The 17,402-nt window shown below is 42.1% G+C and overlaps 1 protein-coding gene across 1 annotated transcript in view; it reads left to right on the top strand.

Annotated features, from left to right (window-relative positions):
- GALNT9 (polypeptide N-acetylgalactosaminyltransferase 9) overlaps positions 1–17,402 on the top strand; it is a 156,628-nt gene that overhangs the window by 45,614 nt on the left and 93,612 nt on the right. The window contains exons 3-4 of the mRNA XM_072880211.1: positions 9,081–9,247; positions 11,406–11,580. Coding sequence (XP_072736312.1) covers positions 9,081–9,247; positions 11,406–11,580 — 342 coding nt within the window. The remainder of the gene's footprint in view (positions 1–9,080; positions 9,248–11,405; positions 11,581–17,402) is intronic.

The raw sequence follows: 17,402 nt of genomic DNA, 5'->3' as shown, positions 1-17,402 counted from the left end.
TATTTAGTGTCACTTCATTGGTTTCACTGATGTTTATATTTCACTTAGCTTCAAGTTCAAAGAGCTCTCCAATCTCAAAGAATTTTGCAAGGCCACCTTTATGTTTAATTTTTTTAAGACAACCCTTGTCTAGTTTTTACTTTTAAAGCATGCATGCTAAAAATCCAATTGGAACAAGGACCAGGATCTTTCAGAAATCTTGAGAATCACTTGACAAATCTAAATAAGTGTTTAATCACCTCAAATTCAGCAGAGTACGTGCCATTTGGAATTTAGTTGGGCTCTTCCTTAAAATTAAGTGCAGCACCATTAAAAATAAAGTCGCATGGGGGATACATTTTCTTTGGGGATTTTTGAAAAGCATTTGAAAGCAGATTTAAGCTTCTCCATTAATTTCCAATCAGCCTAATGCTTTGTGATGCAGCATGCATACAGCCACAGGCAGATCTGAATGGGCACACTAGGGGATAGAGTGGAAATGTCTTACAGATGGTATTTCAAAACATATTAGTGACTCAAGTTAAGTTACCAAAAAAAGGCAAATACTTTTTACTACAGAAGGATCTGAGCGTAAGCTCTTAGTCATTTTTCATGTTAATAGAGGGGCTTGCTTTAAAAGTGATTGGAACTAGTTTTAGCATTTTTATATATATAAATCAATAAGAGTATGAGACATGATGGCATGTTTCTGGTATTGTTTGCCTGAGGAAAGCCAGAAATAGCTCACTGAAATACAGGACCTCTTATTTTATGTGTGTGGCAGCTACTTTTGAAGAGTCTCATAATCTTAAATGTAAGGGTTAATATTCTTTACAAGTGGGGCCGTCCTCATGTTGCATATGTTAACTATGCATATATATTGTGCTATCAGTCACTGACTGACAGTTCTCAAGGCTTTCTACCATACACATAAAATAATTTGTCATAAAGAAGGGAGGAATTAAGCCAAATAGAGCAGCAAGCATGTTAAAAAACAAAAGGTACAAACATGTGGGGGGTTTTGTGCAGAGAAATTAGTCCCAGTTGTACTGGCCTGGAATTTAAAAAGAAAGGAAAAAGGACAAAAATGAATGTCTGATTCTCAGGAAACGCTTGTCCCATGTGTACTATTGCAACTTCATGGGGAGCTCTAACCTACCTGTGGAACTGCCTCTGTCCCAGCTTGAAAGGGCTCTCTCCTTCCTGGAAGTATTACAGGAGAGAAATTCCTGTAAATTTGGTCTTTTCTGTAGGAAATAGGACAGAGAAGAGAGAGTTCTAAGGTATAAAAGACATTTATTTTAAAAAGGCTGCTGCTGTTCTTCATTCTGCAAATCCTACAGGCATGAAGTCCAGTTGTACAGCCTGGGAATGTGGGAAATGCCCCGCAGCAGATAGATGTGTGCTGGTAAACTCATGGCATATTGCAATGATTTGTTTCTGGTTGATATTAAAGGATACTTTTCCTTGATACAGGAACTGTTTGAGATTAGCACAGAAACAAGGATTTGGCCTGACTTCCTTCTGATGAATGTGGGTGATTTCTTTCTTAAGACTTTTGGATGCAAAATGAGGAAAAAGTGTGTCAAGGAGGCATGCAAAAAAAAAAGCTGCTGGGAATTCCCACGGTATGGAGTAGATTTGAGATCTCAGTTTATTATAATCCTGAAAATGACCATCAGCATCACTGTGTACTAGAAAAGCTGGAGGACAGATTATTTTAGTTGCCTTCCCCTGACTCCCCTTTAATATGAAGCAGTGAAACACTGTGGGAGGAGGAACAGACACAGCTTGTACTCGAACAGTTGAGGAGGTGCCTTTATTTTAATGAATTTCTTTTTCAGCAATAACTGCTGAGGACATGGTGCATGGAGTGTGGCCAAGGGAGCAACTGAAGTCAGGTAGAAGTTAGCCAGGGAAGCTGACCATTTCCAGACTCTAAAGTCCTGACAGAGGAGTGTTTTAAATAAGGCATACTATGAAGATGATCTCTCGAGCAATAGAAAGGGCAGTCGTTTCTTTGGCATTACATTTAGTTCTTGCAAAACTGTCATTCAGTTTGCTCGTTCCAGAAGAATCAGACGGTGCAGCTCAAAATTGGCTTTCTTTGCTTTGGCAAATACTTCTTTTGCCAAGGACCCCAAAAATGGATGGATACAGGAAGTCAGTGTTAACGCTGAATGTCCAAATACTGACAGGAGTGTTACAATACTTGCAGAGGTGGAGGGAAAACTGTCCCAATTTATTTAGCTGTCAGTCAGGTGAGGAACTTCACCCACCAAACCCTTTGTTCATCAGTGTTGATGGTTTTTTGGAGCTGCCTAGACTACCAAGCTTTACAGCACCAACAAGAATTGCACTGTATCTTGTATCTGCACTTCCCCAAAGAAATTCAGGAAAAAAGAGGTGGTGTTGATTTTTCTTCTCTATGATAAATCAAAGTGGAGGCTGTTCCATAACGCAACACAGGCTGTGAAGAAATAGCCATGGTAAAAAGTTATCTTCTGGAATCACCAGATTTTCTAGGCTTTTTCTGAAAGCAGCTGTCATTTTTCTTTTTACCTTAGTTGTAAACACAATGGGCTGCTTCTCTCAAGATACATAGAGCGTTCTGTGCCACTGGTCCCTTGTTCACAGTTATGAGTATTTATATCACCTGATTCTTAAGGAATGCTGTCCTTGAGCTGCAAAACAGGAGGAGAAAGTAAAAGCAAGTCTGGAACTCAAAAATTTACTGGTTTGTTGTTTGGGTTTTTTTTTTCCTTTTGAATACAGCAGAAAAATCCATCCTTAATAGAAGGAGAATGTTATGTCATAATACAGTTAACACCTTCTATTGAGAAGGAGAATTAATTAGGAAGGAGTTGGAGCCCTCTGCCTGACAGGTTCATGATCCATGAAGCTAATCAGTTTTGTAGCCTGTCATTGCTTTTGCCACGGACTGGTCAGCAGCTGAATCCCATACCAGGGAAGGAGAAGTTTGCAGCTTGTCACATTTTCACTGTCGTGCCGATACGGAACAAGAATGTAATGCTAGTTTATTTCTGCATCTGAAAAGTTACTATTACATCTAGCAGTAGCTGCAAAGCCTCAGTGGTTTTCTGGAGAAAGCAATCAGGCATTGAACTAGCCACTAAATTTAGTGATTTAGCTGTTGTAAATCGTCTGCACCTATGGAAGTCACAGCAGCAGTTAGGTACTAAAAGGTAACCGTGTATGTAAGATTACTCTGAGCCCTTGGTTTTAACTGGATTCAAAACACACATTGACCTGGTGATTTGTTAGCATTAATGAGCAAGGATTCGATAATCTTTTTAATATTTACCTTTGTCCTTTCATTGATCATGTACCCAAGGAAGTGCTGTTCCGCCTCTTTCCCCTGCTGTGGCTATAAAGCACAAACACAGACCATTCTGCAGCTTTCAAGGTATGAAGCACGTTGGGGTTTTTTGTGCTAGAACTGCAGAGGAGGTTTCTTCATGCCCAGCAATTTCATCAAGTTTGTGAAGAAGAGAAACCCACAGTCATCTCCATGCCAGTGGTTCATTGGAAAAAACATATCTTGTATTAAATACTTTAATGATTCATGAAGCAGCTTTAATTTTGTCTGCATTTATTCCTGAAGGGTAAAGCTGTCAGAAATCTCTAAATGCATTGCCTAATCTATTTCCAAACTCAGTATATTAAGGTCTGCAAGCAAAACTCATTTTGGGAGTTTAGCAGATATGCAGACAGGAGAGAAGGCAGGAGAAAGAGAGTAGAAAAGATTTTTCTTTCCTTGGTAATGCGCCGAACTACCTGCATGGGTGTAGTGTCGGCCCTTCACAAAAAATAGTGCAACTCAAATGGACTGTAAGACCAGCTCTGATAAGAAGAGGACTTCACATGTTTCCGTCGGATCAGATACAAATAGAGTAAATACAGCTATCAAGGAATGAAGGTTCAGATAAAAGAAAATTTCCTTCTCTTTAGTGCCTACAAGCTCACAGGGCTGCCATGAGCAGGCTCATGTGCAGCTGAGAAGCTTTTGTTTTCTCATTGTCCCAGTTTCTAATCTATGACCTTTTTTGTGTTAGTACATGATTTTTTTCTCTAAGGTTCTGGTCTGCCAACTGAAGAGTCTTTCCTGTTTTCTTATGCCTGCATAGGCAGTGCTCACAATCGGGCTCAGGGGGCTGGCTGGGAATTGTTCATTTAAGGAACCAGTTCAGTGCAAGGGAAAGAATGAGTGAAGATCATCTCCAGAGTAGAGAAAAATGATCTGACATCAAGCTCCCTGTCACGTACAAAGGAAATACCTCTGGGTTGCCAGCCAAGCTCTGCAGTAGCCAATACAGAGCAAGAACGCTCAAAGACTCTTCCCAAGACAACAGCAGGATGCCTCAGGTTTGGTGCTTGGCATGTTGTACCAAGGTGCCTGAAGGGCTGTTTCACATGTCAGGTCTAATCCATCCTCAGCTGGTCTATGGAAATGCTTAGCCATGGCATTGTCAGTCTTTGCTTGGAATAGCTAGTCCTAAATGCATCCAGTGGTGTGTTTCTCTACAGCATACCTATCTGACCCAGAGAGAGGCACTGCTTCATGGTGGAAGTGAGGTCTTCATGCAGACCTGAAGTCTTTTGCTGGTTACACTGTGAAACCTGATGACAGTTCATAATACTAATTTAGAATCACAGTAATATTAGATGTGAGCTATGCCTGGCCAGCTTAGACCGTCGTTAGCTACCACAGAGGTCAAATGTATGCTCTAAGTTCTTCCCGAACTCAGTAGTGTTAGACAGGTGTTAATGAGGCCAAGATTCGGCTGTCAATTGCTGTAATTGTCCTCCCTCACCCGGTTGCCACAGTTCATGATGTGACCAGACCAGCGCAGAGAAGTGGAGACCATGGTGGTACCCAGCTCCCTTCCCTGGCAGAGCGCTGGGCGTAGTGCTGGTGCTGCGGGCTTCCCGGGCAGGGCAGCCAAGCCTCTGGCCCCTGAGAAGGCCTGCCTTAAACACCCAGGCACTTCACTGCACGGTATCAGGGCTGCCAGAAATGGATGATTTCTTAATTTCTTACCAAAGTCCTTTTGGTGGTCAGGTTGAAGCATATAAGGGTGTGCCTTGCTAGGACACCTTAATACAGTTTGATGTCTTCACCTGCTGGTTACTTTTCTTCTCAAAATAAATAATAAAAGTGACTAGTCTCATGTTAAGCTCCTCCATCATTAGCTCATAGATTTCTTGCCCGATGCTTTCCCTCCGTTTCCAGACTGCTGCTCCAACCATTGTCTGAGAGGACGCCTTATGCCTTATTGAAAGTCAATAGGCTTCTTATAGCCTTACTCTTCCTGGGACTTCTCTGGAATGACCTCTCTCCTGCTGCCATGCTCCAGGGCAAAAATCAAGGGCTGCACCAAGGAGGACTTCACGTCTCCTCCTGACACTCTGCCTTTCTCAACCTTGCATACAGGCACAAGGGACCGAATGTTCCATTGCAACGCACTCGGTCTGTTGTCAGCATCCTGCTGAGAACGAAGCAGCAAAGGTGTTGTGAGGTGACAGTGGGCACAGTTGTACTTTGATGGTAAAGCATCCTTGCGCGTGACTTGCTAATGTCACTATTTGGCTCAGAGTGTCAATTGCTGGTTAGAGTTTCTTGGAATGAAGGAAGTATTAACTGTAAATTGCTGCGGCTGGTATCTAATTACAGAATACATTGGGAAGCAGTTGGGCGACAATCCAACAAAGCACTTAAGCACCCACTGATTTTTAAGGAAAGGCCCCTTGACTGGGATTGCTTGTGCTCTCAGACATCATCAGAAGTGTTTGTTAGTGTGCTGGTTTTGGCTGGGATAGAGTTAATTTTCTTCACAGTAGCTAGTATGAGGCTATGGTTTGGATTTGTGCTGGAAACAGGGTTGGTAACACAGGGATGTTTTTGTTATTGCTGAGCAGTGCTGACACACAGCCAAGGCCTTTTCTGCTCCTCACCCCACCCCACCAGCGAGGAGGCTGGGGGGTCACAAGAAGCTGGGAGGGGACACGGCCGGGACAGCTGACCCCAATGACCCAAGGGCTATCCCACACCATATGGCGTCACGCTCAGCACGTAAAGCTGGGGGAGAAGAGGGAAGGGGGGGACGTTCGGAGTGATGGCGTTTGTCTGCCCAAGTCACCGTTAGGCGTGATGGAGCCCTGCTCTCCTGGAGATGGCTGAACACCTGCCTGCCCATGGGAAGGAGTGAAGGAATGCCTTGGTTTGCTTTGCTTGCGTGCGCAGCTTTTGCTTTCCCTATTGAACTGTCTTTATCTCAACCCACGAGTTTTCTCACTTTTACCCTTCCAATTCTCTCCCCCATCCCACCGGGGGGAGTGAGCGAGCGGCTGGGTGGGGCTTAGTTGGCAGCTGGGGTTAAACCACGACAGTTAGAGGACCAGTACTTTTTCCTGACTACCTCAGCACATCCATCTCATTTTCTGAAGTGACTTAAGGAGTTGGGAGTTCAAGGTTGACTGGAAGTCTGCAGGAAATAAACTCCTAAATCACTGCTGTACTTTGATAAGTCTACTCAGCTGGACAGCTTCTTTTGCTGTTCTTTGTCCTTGCTGTAATAAATAAAATTATGACAGCTTTTAAACAACTGCTGAATTCTGAGGTTTGCCTTTGCCCATCTAGATGTTCCTGTTGCAGCGGGGTTACCCAAGATATTCTAATATGTAATGGTCGGAGTGCTCTTTCCAAATGCAGACATAATGCAGTTTTTCAACTATGTCCTGCTAACAGAGAAAGGGGAGAACTTGACAGAAGGAAGGTTGCAGTGAGAAGTGATAGGAATGACTTAACCCAGGTGGGATAATGAATTCAAGACAGCCTTTTATGTAAAGCAGTCTGTGATACCCCACAATGTAAGTAATCATTGAGATCCACGGCATGAAAAGTCTTGTGAACCAGTGAGACCGTGGAGTCACACTTAGGATAATAATGCATTGATTTAATATGATGAAGAGCAAATAAATCAGAAGTGGAGGTTATGGTTTAGGTGTGCTGGTTTTAAAGCTTGAATTAGAAATACTGATTTTCTCAGAATGTAAGTGGAAGGATGGAGGAAAAGCGCTGGGGATTAGTCCTACTCAACCTTTCAGTCTGGACAGGAACATGTGGCTGGGTGCCCAGGTGTTTCAGTCCACTTACCAATAAAACAAACACTTTTTAGTCCAGAAAAGTTCAGCAAAATTTCTTGATCAGAAGACAAAGGAAGCCCCGCCGAATCCACTGAGGTCTTGTACTATTTCAGTGGTTCCTTGTCTTTTCCTAGGCAAAATACTTTGGTCCTGCCACATATGCCTCTCTGCTTCTGACGTGTTCATCCTACCTTTCCTTTGATTGCTTGTCTCTCTGCATTGCAAGTGCTGCTTTGACTGCCCTCTCATTCTCACTGCATTTCCTCCTCCTCCTCCTCCTCTGCCACAGCCTCCTTGCTGTCTCCAGACTTCAGCTACATGATTTCTTTGTTTCCCTTCTTTCCTGCTAGCTCCGAGTGCTGATGCAGGACCCCACCAGGATGCGTGGCCTGGGGTGGGCTCCCTCCTCTGCCTCACTTCCACCAGCAGTGCACTCCTTGGGTAACACTCCGATTTACTGAGGTGCAATTTGCTATGTGCTGCGGATACAACTGAGGCTCTGAAGCAAATTGCTGTCAGGTCAAAGATGTCCCTCATCAAGGGAAATCTTGCAAGGTCCATGTTTTTAACTGAGGGCTCTTTCCTGTTAGTGAAGCATTCCTGATGGACTTCTTTGATATGTGGCTGTGGTCAAGAGGAAAATCACATTCAAAAAGGAGGCTGTGTCAGAGCGTTCACACCTCCTGTAAATCTCTGCCCTTGTTCCAGGTTTATTTTTAGATTGTGTAAGAGTCCTGCTTAGACAGTTTTACACAGTGGTCCTCTGTATGGCACAGGCCACCAGCAAGCTGCTAGTAAGTAGCTACGGTAACACTGTAATCAATGACAGGTCTCTGAGCAAATAGTGCTGGGATGAGTAGGAATTATGAATAATTGCACTTTACTAGTATTCATGACTGATTTCCAGAGGTTACCCAGCAGCCAAGTGTTTGTCGCCCTCCCCATCCTGCTGATAGTGGGGGAAAAAAAATGATTGTTATGCCAAAGTAATGAGCAAAGAGGTCAGAAAGTTTGATAAGAGCAGGAAAAGTCATTTCCTGTGATATCATTAGCAGCATTTTAGAGACCAGGTTCAGTAATTGCTATGGTAATTCTGAATGGCTTTTGACTGTGAGAACACGTAGGTAATTTTTTGAAGTTAGCATCTTTGCTAGTGGGAGAGATTTCCACTAAAAGAAGGCAGTATGGTGTCACAGAGGGGCATGGGCTGGGGGCTTGGGAAGCAGAGGCTCTGCTCTGTGCTGTGTGACTTCTACAGGCCTCAGGTTTTTTTCTTCTCAAAATGGTCTGTGGTAACCTATATGCATCCGTGAGCAAGCACAAAAGGAAATTGTGAACCTCAGGATGTAGCTGCCTGCCAAGGTGACGTCTCAGATGGAGCAGATCTGTTTTGCAAATATTTCAGCAAGTGCATGCCTGTACAGCAAGCGTCATGCATTTGTTACTGCTGCACAAACTGCAAAATCAGAAAGGGTGGCAAGTGCTCTTTGTAGAGGCAAATGCAAAATTTGCTTGAGTGGGTCCTGGTTTTAAAAGCATGAGATCTAATGATGACCTACCAGTGGACCTTCTGATGGTTCCCCTGGGAGCACAGACAGGCTATAGTATTGTGGGCCTTCTCCAGGTTGTTTTTGAGCAAAGTCATTGATATTCCTTTGGTTTTTCAAGAGATGCTTTTAACCTTCCAGAGAATGAGAGCTGCTACAAGTCTGTGTGCATGCAGATACGCTTCGGTTTTCACTGAGTTGATGGAAAGTTTGCTGCTCCTAGCTACGTTGCTTCTTTTGAGCTTTTACCACATCTTTGTTTGGGGTTAGAAAGAACAAACCCTGCAAGTCCCTGTATGCTGGAGAGCAATGAGGAGAGGACACTCTTCAGTGTATTTTACCTCTCAGTGGCTACTGGGGTTTTAATTCTTTCTTTCTTCTCTCCAGGTGCAAACAGATGACCTACCCCGATGACCTGCCCCAGATATCTGTGGTCTTTATATTTGTAAATGAGGCACTCTCTGTCATCCTGCGCTCTGTGCACAGCGTTGTGAATCACACCCCATCGCACTTGCTCAAGGAGATCATTCTGGTGGATGACAACAGCGACAATGGTGAACATACGTAACTTTTCCTCTACGTACTGTGCTCCTGTGTGCTTAATGGACATGAAATGGAAATCAAAGGGAGTTTGGTCACTTCTAGCTGAAATGCTTTTTTTTTTAATGTTGGGATGAAACAGCGTTGAATCATTCTGCATTTAAACAGCCGGGGGAGGAAGGTCATACGTGCAACCACTAATTTATGGCTAATAAGCTAGATCATAAGTTGGTGTAAATTAACGTACCCCTGTTGAAGTCAGTAGAATTTACAAGAGTTTGTGTTTGTTGATGAGAGGGTTGATTGAGCCACTTACACAAAGCTGTGAGCAAATATTAACTATTTGTATAATAAATAAACATTATGTGGATAAACCCTGCTGATTTCGTTGACATTCTCACAAGATTAATGACATTTGTATAGGCAATCTTAATACAGAAATGACCATTTTCTCCAAATTTTCAGATCCAGAGGAATATCATCATTAATAGATTAAAAGTTTAAATTCTGCTTCCAAGGAAAAGTGGGGCTACAGATTCTCCTTAAAGATAGTTTCTACTGTTTTACATGGCAGCACACTCTGCTTCTTCATGATTTAAACAGGTGTTGAGAATATCAGGTTTTGAGTCTGGGTTTTGTTTTGTTTTGTTTTGTTTTGTTTTTTTTGAGGTAGGGAATAAATTAGACTATGAGAATGAAAAGAATGGGCACAGAGCACACGCAACTTTCAGGTCATCTGGTCGTTAATGTAAAAATAACACTTCTGTTACAGCAATCAAACCTCAAAATATTGGTGAGCATATAGGGTGCTATTGATCAACATGTTTCACAGGACAGTTGGGTTTGAAGAACTTTTAGCATACAGATGACTAAGAGTGTTGTTGTGGTTTACATTGTTCTACCTTAGTCTTCTAGAACTGTTGCAGCTTCTCAAATAATATTTGCTAAAATAAGGCTTAAGTCTAGCATTTCCTCCCCAGATCAACAGCTTTAAATCTTTCAGTTTTAAGTTGCTGTTCCTCTTCAGGATCCCCGAAAAGAAAGGAGGATTGAGAGAAGAAATCACTAAAACTAAAACAAGTTCCAAACCCTATAGATTTAAGAAACCTTTTGTCCAATTCTGCTTTCCGTTACAGCAGTGTAACCTGTGGAATAATTACGTGAGATTGCAAAGTGTTTGAGTCAATGTAATACAGAGGAGAATTGGACTCATTGTTTCTCAGTGAACTCTTATATGGCTTTTCTCTGTCATTCTTCTAAATAACTGGAGATTTATCAGGTCTTTGATTCCGATAATAACGATTCTACTGTGTAATACAGATCAGAAGAATGAGGCTTCTAATGTCCTGGAAGCTTCTACTAGTTTTCCTAATAAATATATTTGAGTAAAAGCCTCATTATGAATAAGTTGCAGTGTAAATGAATTACCAAACTAGATTGATTTAAAAAAAATACAGAGACCATTTTGGTAATTTGCCTGTTTATAAGCCTATTGAAATGAAGCTGAATAACGGAGTGAATGAGTTCTGCTCCATCTGTGGTTGAATGCCTGAAAATGAACAAAAGAGAAGAAGTCTATTTGAAATCTTCAATATCCATTTAGTTCAACAGGGAAGAAGCCTGGTATTGAGGAGTCTTAATTATATTTGAGGGAAAACCCTTAAAATTAAGGGAAATTAATTCTGATCTGAATTAGGTCTTGACCCAAAATCCATTGAGGTTATTTTTCAAACTCTTACTGAATAGCATAAATCAGAAAAAAAAAAAATCACCAGTCTCCCATGTTACACTGCTCTAAGGTCAGAATTGCTGCTCCAGAGGCCAGTTGTAACCTAATGCAAATCATCAGAGAATTAGAATAGTAATTATTTAAAAATATTTAGACAAACTACCTCTTCAAAACTACCTCTTCTGAAATCCATCAGGCCACATTAAACCTGTGCAAGTCTAACAGTAACTGCCCTGATGCGCAGAGAATTTCTCCGAGCTGATACCCCTGAAACTGGTCCATGCCACAACTGCGGTACTTGGTTTGTATCTGTGAGACTGACTAAGGGTTTAGGAATATTTAAGGATTTCTTTCCCTTTCTGTTGCAGAATAAATCCAAGTGAAGCATAATGTTACAGGGCTTTTCTCATTCTGAATATTTGTGTGGGTTTTTTGTCCTGCAGTTGAGCTAAAATTTAATCTGGACCAGTATGTCAATAAAAGATACCCAGGTCTGGTGAAAATAGTGCGCAATAACAAACGAGAAGGACTGATTCGAGCCAGAATCCAAGGCTGGAAAGCAGCAACCTCTCCCGTCGTCGGATTCTTTGATGCTCACGTTGAATTCAACATTGGCTGGTAAGTTGTTGGCTATTCCTGCAGGGAGAGCAGTACTGTTACACTGTGTGCTATGTCTCAAAGGCTGTGGAAGAGATTTCCTCAGCAACAGGGAAGCTGAAAAACTGTGGGGATGAGACGGCTGTAGGCTGGTGTTATCACATTAGCAATTACTTTTGAATAATATTCTTGATTATTGCAACATTGCCGACAATCTTCTGCAATGGCTGCAAGATCCATAAAAAAGCTGTTGTGCCTGCTCTAGTACAGCTCAGTGGAGAGACAAGTAATTTAAACCACAATGAATATGAAACCTCCAAAGCAGTCAAATGGGGAGACACCGTTAAGGAGGCTCTGAGCTGGAGGCAGATGCATCCTTTCAAGTACTTTTTTTTAATCTCCTTGTCATTTTCTACCATTTCTTCTTCGAAACTTGAATACCAATCTCATTTCCTCAAAATTTTCTTGCATTTACATTTGAGGGAAATATTGACTTATTTCTTGCATTTTTAATGGGGCTTGAAATTCGCACGCCTTTCCTCATCCCCTTTGTTTTTCAAGGGAGCAGAACTGACTGTGGCAAGCACAGTTTGGGGCCTGATGGGCCAGATCTGCAGTTGGAGTAAATCTTTGTAGCACCACTTGGTGGCCAATATTTGGCATTCCTGGAAGTCGGGGCTGAAGGAACTGATACGTACAGTCAGCTGAAAAAGGGCTGCTGGGACCTTCAGTACGTAAAATGTGTATTTTCCAAAGATAGGCTGGTATTTGATAATGATGATGCAGCGTTATGGTGGAGCTGATTATGCTCTGCAGTTCTGGGAGATATCCCCAAATTAAAACTAAAAATAGCTGTACTTACAACCAGAGAGAAACTTAATTGCAAAGGAGTGGAGTGTTTATTTTTATATGTTCATGAATATCTTTATAAAATGGAAGTGTAGTGCACCTGGTTTATGTTCACCCCATTTTTTCCCCAGGACTATGAAAGACTATAATAGCAGTTGTAGTAATTTTCTAGAAGCTTAAGAGCTGCTTTGATTTATTTATTTACTTTTAAAGCAACTAGATCTTTCAAATCATTGCAAATGTTCATGTAGGTAGTATTAGCTCCTGGGCAGAATCAGGGACTGGGGAGAGCATGCTCTGGGTGCTGTTCCCAGTGCTTGTCCTGCCCAAGCTGAAGTTTTCTGAGCCTTGCGGAGAATTTTGTTATCACTTCTATGAAGGACATTGAGATCTTACTGATGTACTCTACCCAGAGAAGCTGGGCAATGGTATCAGTAAGCAGGAAAAGAGTTTTGTGCTTGCTTTTGTGGGTTTTTTTTGTTTGTTTGGGTTTTTTTTTTAACCTTACTGCTTTGCATTAATGTCAGAAAGGGTTGAAATCAACATAGCGAGAACCTAGACTACTCAGTAAACGAGAGCGTGTGTACGTATATCCAAGATAAAAAGTGTTTGCGTTTCTGCGTCCTCCCTGGTGTACTCTCCTTTCAACAAGTGCGCTTAAGTCTCAGTAATACTGCTGAGCCAGTCTGTGCAGCTGCTTTGAGACCACTTGGCTTCTGGAGTAGCCGCAGAGGATGAATGAGAATAGCAAGCATGCAGCAGAAGCATCACATATCCCTTTGTTTCAGAGCCGCGTGTGGAGGCTCAGAGTGTTCCCTTCTGGTGTTTCCCCTGTTGTTCCCCTCAACCTTTGGGGCTGCTGCATCTCAAACCTTGTTCTACCTGTTTCCTCCTAGTTTTAATTCTGTCCACCTGTGCACATACGGTTGCCTGTCATCTCAATTTTCATCTCATCTTCTTTTACGAGGAGGGACTGAAAGTCCTTCCATCTGGACTGCTTTATTGTTTTCCCACCGGGTTAACATCACCCCTACTCCATAACCCTATAAACTTGGTAGTCATGCGGGAGTATCTTGTTAAAGTACTGCTGTTCTATTCTCCTATTAAGTCTCATCTTGCATGAATATTTCCCCCCATTTTCAATGTATATTCATGTATTCAGAGGCCACATGGATTACTCCCACTCAAAGCTGTCTATGGATTATTTGTGAGGCAATTAAAAAGAAGCCAATTCCTTTACCACAGAAAAGAGCATTAGCTTTCTGTTTGGTTTGTGTTCCGTCTAAAAGTCAAGTACCTGCAGTGCAATTTTAGTCTTCCAATCTATGCCTGCTTTACCTGCCTAATCAGTTGGCAGATTAATTCATAAAGAATCAGAGAAGGACTTCAGCACTTCCTCATGAAATATGTAGGAGTTTGACAACAAAAAAACTTTTCTTTAAACAATAGTTGCCCTATTTATGAGTGAGCTTTTGCCTTATATCGCACTATAGAATTTTATGGGCTCTCACAGCATTACTCTCCAGGGACACTTCTTCTAAACTAAAATACAATCTGGTAGGATATAAAAAAATACTCCACAACCTGGCAGGTCAAATTAACTATTGAATTATTTATTTTGCTGTGCTTAATTGCTGCTTTCTTGCTTCTCAGGTGTTGAAATGTGTTAGTGCAGAGCAGAGATTTTCTATTGACCTGTTCCCCTTAAGGCTGTTGGTAGTGTAAGCCAATACTGCTGCTGTGAGAGCAAAAGTGGAGGGGACTAGCTGAAAGGGAGGCCATTGCTATTAATTCTCAAATGGAATTTTAAATTAAAATTACATGATAATCTATGCGTACAGTTCATATGTAAAATTCTACCTGTCCTGCAGTAGAACCTTGTCTGTTTTTAATGGTTACTTAATGTCAATAGAAGACAGCATCTAGAGCCAGGAACCCAGCAGAACCAACAGGAATGAAAAGCTCCTGTACATTCCTCTCTGAGGGTATACTTAACCTGTACAGTTCAGTTTTCCCTTCAGTCCTCTGAAGTTTTCAGCATTCCTGCTCTGACTTTTGTATTAGGTCCACCCACTGTGCGTTTAGCAGCACACAGTAACGCTGAGTACAGACCGTTGCATCCTGGCTGCTAATTGTGTTGCAGAAGATGTAGAGCATTGTATAGACCCCTGTCTTTGAGAGATGGGAAAGAATAACATGGCAAGGAGAAGAGAAATTCACTGCATTATAACTGGGAGCAGGAAAGAGAGATAGCAGAGGTGGGGTGTTAATTCTCTGGGTGAGAAAAAGGACACGTTGAGTGAAGGAGAGCAGAAATCAGTAAGTGAAATGCAGACACCACAATATATTAGCAGCCATAAAGAGGGTGCTAGGAGCCATAAAAGAAGGCATAGTGGTAGAGTATTATACTTGCTTTCTATCTTAGGAACTGCTTTTGCTCCTATCACAGAGGTAGTATCGGAGCACTGAATGGAGTTATGCAGTACTGTAGTAATTAAAATTTTGCCAGACAAAGGGGGAGTATCAATAAGGAAGCAGTGGAGTAAGAGGATTTCATCAAAAGATTTCAATGTACCAGAGAGACAGAGACAGCCTGACATGAGAAAGAGGACGTGAAATATAAGCCGAATATCCATCAGACTGTGCCACACACAGCCCATCATTATGGATTATCCCTGAAGCTGGCAGCGTTTTAAAGATATAGAAAACTGGCATTTTAATGAACTAAGAAGAAGAGCTAAGGAACAAGATCCCCAGGTCTATGGATAATACTTTGCAGATGCTATTTTATACTGTAATATGTAGTGCAATTTGCTATAGTGGCCGTAAGCAATGGGTTCTTACCCAAAGTGTGTAAAGGAAAAAGGAAGTTGATTTCCTCATAATCTTCTACTGGCTTTGGTTACCCCAAGTACTCTACAACAAAGACATGGTTATCCTTTTGCAGGGCAAAGCCACAAGGTCTTCGCTCCACTGAAACTTCCCTCATTAATATTTTCATGCAATGTACTGGAAGCCAAACTGTACCAGCAGGTAAACTCCCCGTCCCCCCTGTTCAAGCTCAGGTGGCTCTTCGGGGACCTGGCAAGGTCCAGGTGCTTCTTTCCATCTGGTGAGAGAAGTGCTGAAGGTGAGGGTGAAATTACGTTTGCAGTCCTTCCCCTGGGCAGTCTCTCCCCTCTGGAGGGTTCACGCCTATCACTCCTGCTCAGGACATGGTTCATTGCAGCATCCCTGGTACCATGCTGAGTTTGACCTGGGAAGTTTTATTTCCTTTGTAAATGCAAAGGAAAGGACATGTGTTTATTAAGGGAGGGTTTTTTCTTATCCAAAGCCTCTACCATCACTTAGGATCAATTTGGTAACTTAATGGAATACATGATTTAGATAGCAAAAGTGAACTAATATTATCTGAGTGAAGAGGGAAGCACGCAACATAAGCTATGTGGGCCTTTCAGATTCATGGGACAGTGCCAGCTTACATACAGAGGACATGCCAGAAAAGCAACTTCAACTATTCATCTACCTAAACAACCTAGAGTGTTCAGTGAAGCATCCTCATTGCTTTTCAGTGGTGCAGAAAAGAGCTATTCAGATTTGGCAGCCAAAGAACTGATCTTTAACTCTCCAGCAGGCGTTTATGCTGCGTTCGCTCCATTCTGGCTGGGGGCTGCAGGTCTGAAACCTCGGGCACACAGGAATGCTGATAGAGATGTCAGGTAGAACAGATGGGGATTTTCTCTCTCCTCTTAGAGACTGAGGAAGGGAGTATGAAATTTTTTTTTTTTTTGGTTCTCTGAACACTTATTTACAGGAAAGGCATTCTGCATGAAATATTCCTTGGTTGGCCTCAGTGAAGAATTATGTATGTCAGTAGATCTGCTTGTCTGCATCTGATAAATGTATATTGTCAGTGAAATGTGAGGTACCATATAAAATCACATGCAAAATAAGCTTTCAGTTTACACAGATTTTTTTCTTACATTTCTGTGTTAAGTTTTTACTTCATGGTACCTGACTGGTACAGCCAGAGTAAAATACGGTGTTAAACTCACTGAGCCATAAAATCTAGCAGATGAGACCATGTTGTCTCTCATTTATGTCTTATAAGGACTCTTCCTTAAGTCCTTGCAAGAAAAAAAAAAAAAGGAATTCTGATTTGTGAAAGGCAGAAAAAAAAGGTTGGATTTTTTAATGTTAGTTCTTCATTTTTTATTGGAGTAAAAATTAGAATAGTGATGGTGGAGAGGAAAAAAAGACATGTTTATCTCAAAAGAACCCAGAGATTAGGGTATGTGGGTACCCAGTTGGGACAGGGCAGAATTTGAGAGAGACATTCCCCAGTGCAATTCCTGTCATTTAGGAAAGGATTTACTTTTGGACAAATTCAGAAAAAGTGACTTTGGGGTGGGGGGGAGGGAGTTATTGACAAATGCCTGGTACAGTCATTCTGATTAGGAACTGCAAAGTATTCTGGGTCCGCTCCTCAGATGATGCATGTTAGCAAAGCATCCCTGAAGTTGTGAAGTCCATTGAAGTAGAAGAGTTGGACAGCAGAGGATCTGGCCCGTGACATGTGTGTGGTTTCTCTTGCGTGTGTGTTCAGTTTTGGGCCCCTCACTCCAAGAGAGACCTTGAGGGGCTGGAGCGTGTCCAGAGAAGGGCAACGGAGCTGGGGAAGGGTCTGGAGCACGAGGCTGATGGGGAGCGGCTGAGGGACCTGGGGTTGTTCAGCCTGGAGAAAAGGAGGCTGAGGGGAGACCTCATCGCTCTCTACAACTGCCTGACAGGAGGGTGTAGAGAGGTGGGTGTTGGTCTCTTCTCCCAAGTAACAAGCTGTCGCGAATGAGTGATTTAGATCGCTTAAAGAATCACCGTCAAAGGTATTAGCAAAAGCAGTTTTAATACGATGTAAAAGTGCAACTTAACAAGGTTCGATGGCAAGGTTCACTCTATTAATTACTGCATGGAAGAAACATACAAAGGAAAATTGG

This window comes from Ciconia boyciana, chromosome 15, assembly GCF_034638445.1.
Source record: "Ciconia boyciana chromosome 15, ASM3463844v1, whole genome shotgun sequence".
In the NCBI taxonomy this organism is placed as follows: Eukaryota; Metazoa; Chordata; class Aves; order Ciconiiformes; family Ciconiidae; genus Ciconia; species Ciconia boyciana.
This window is presented reverse-complemented; position numbering and strand designations above follow the sequence as displayed.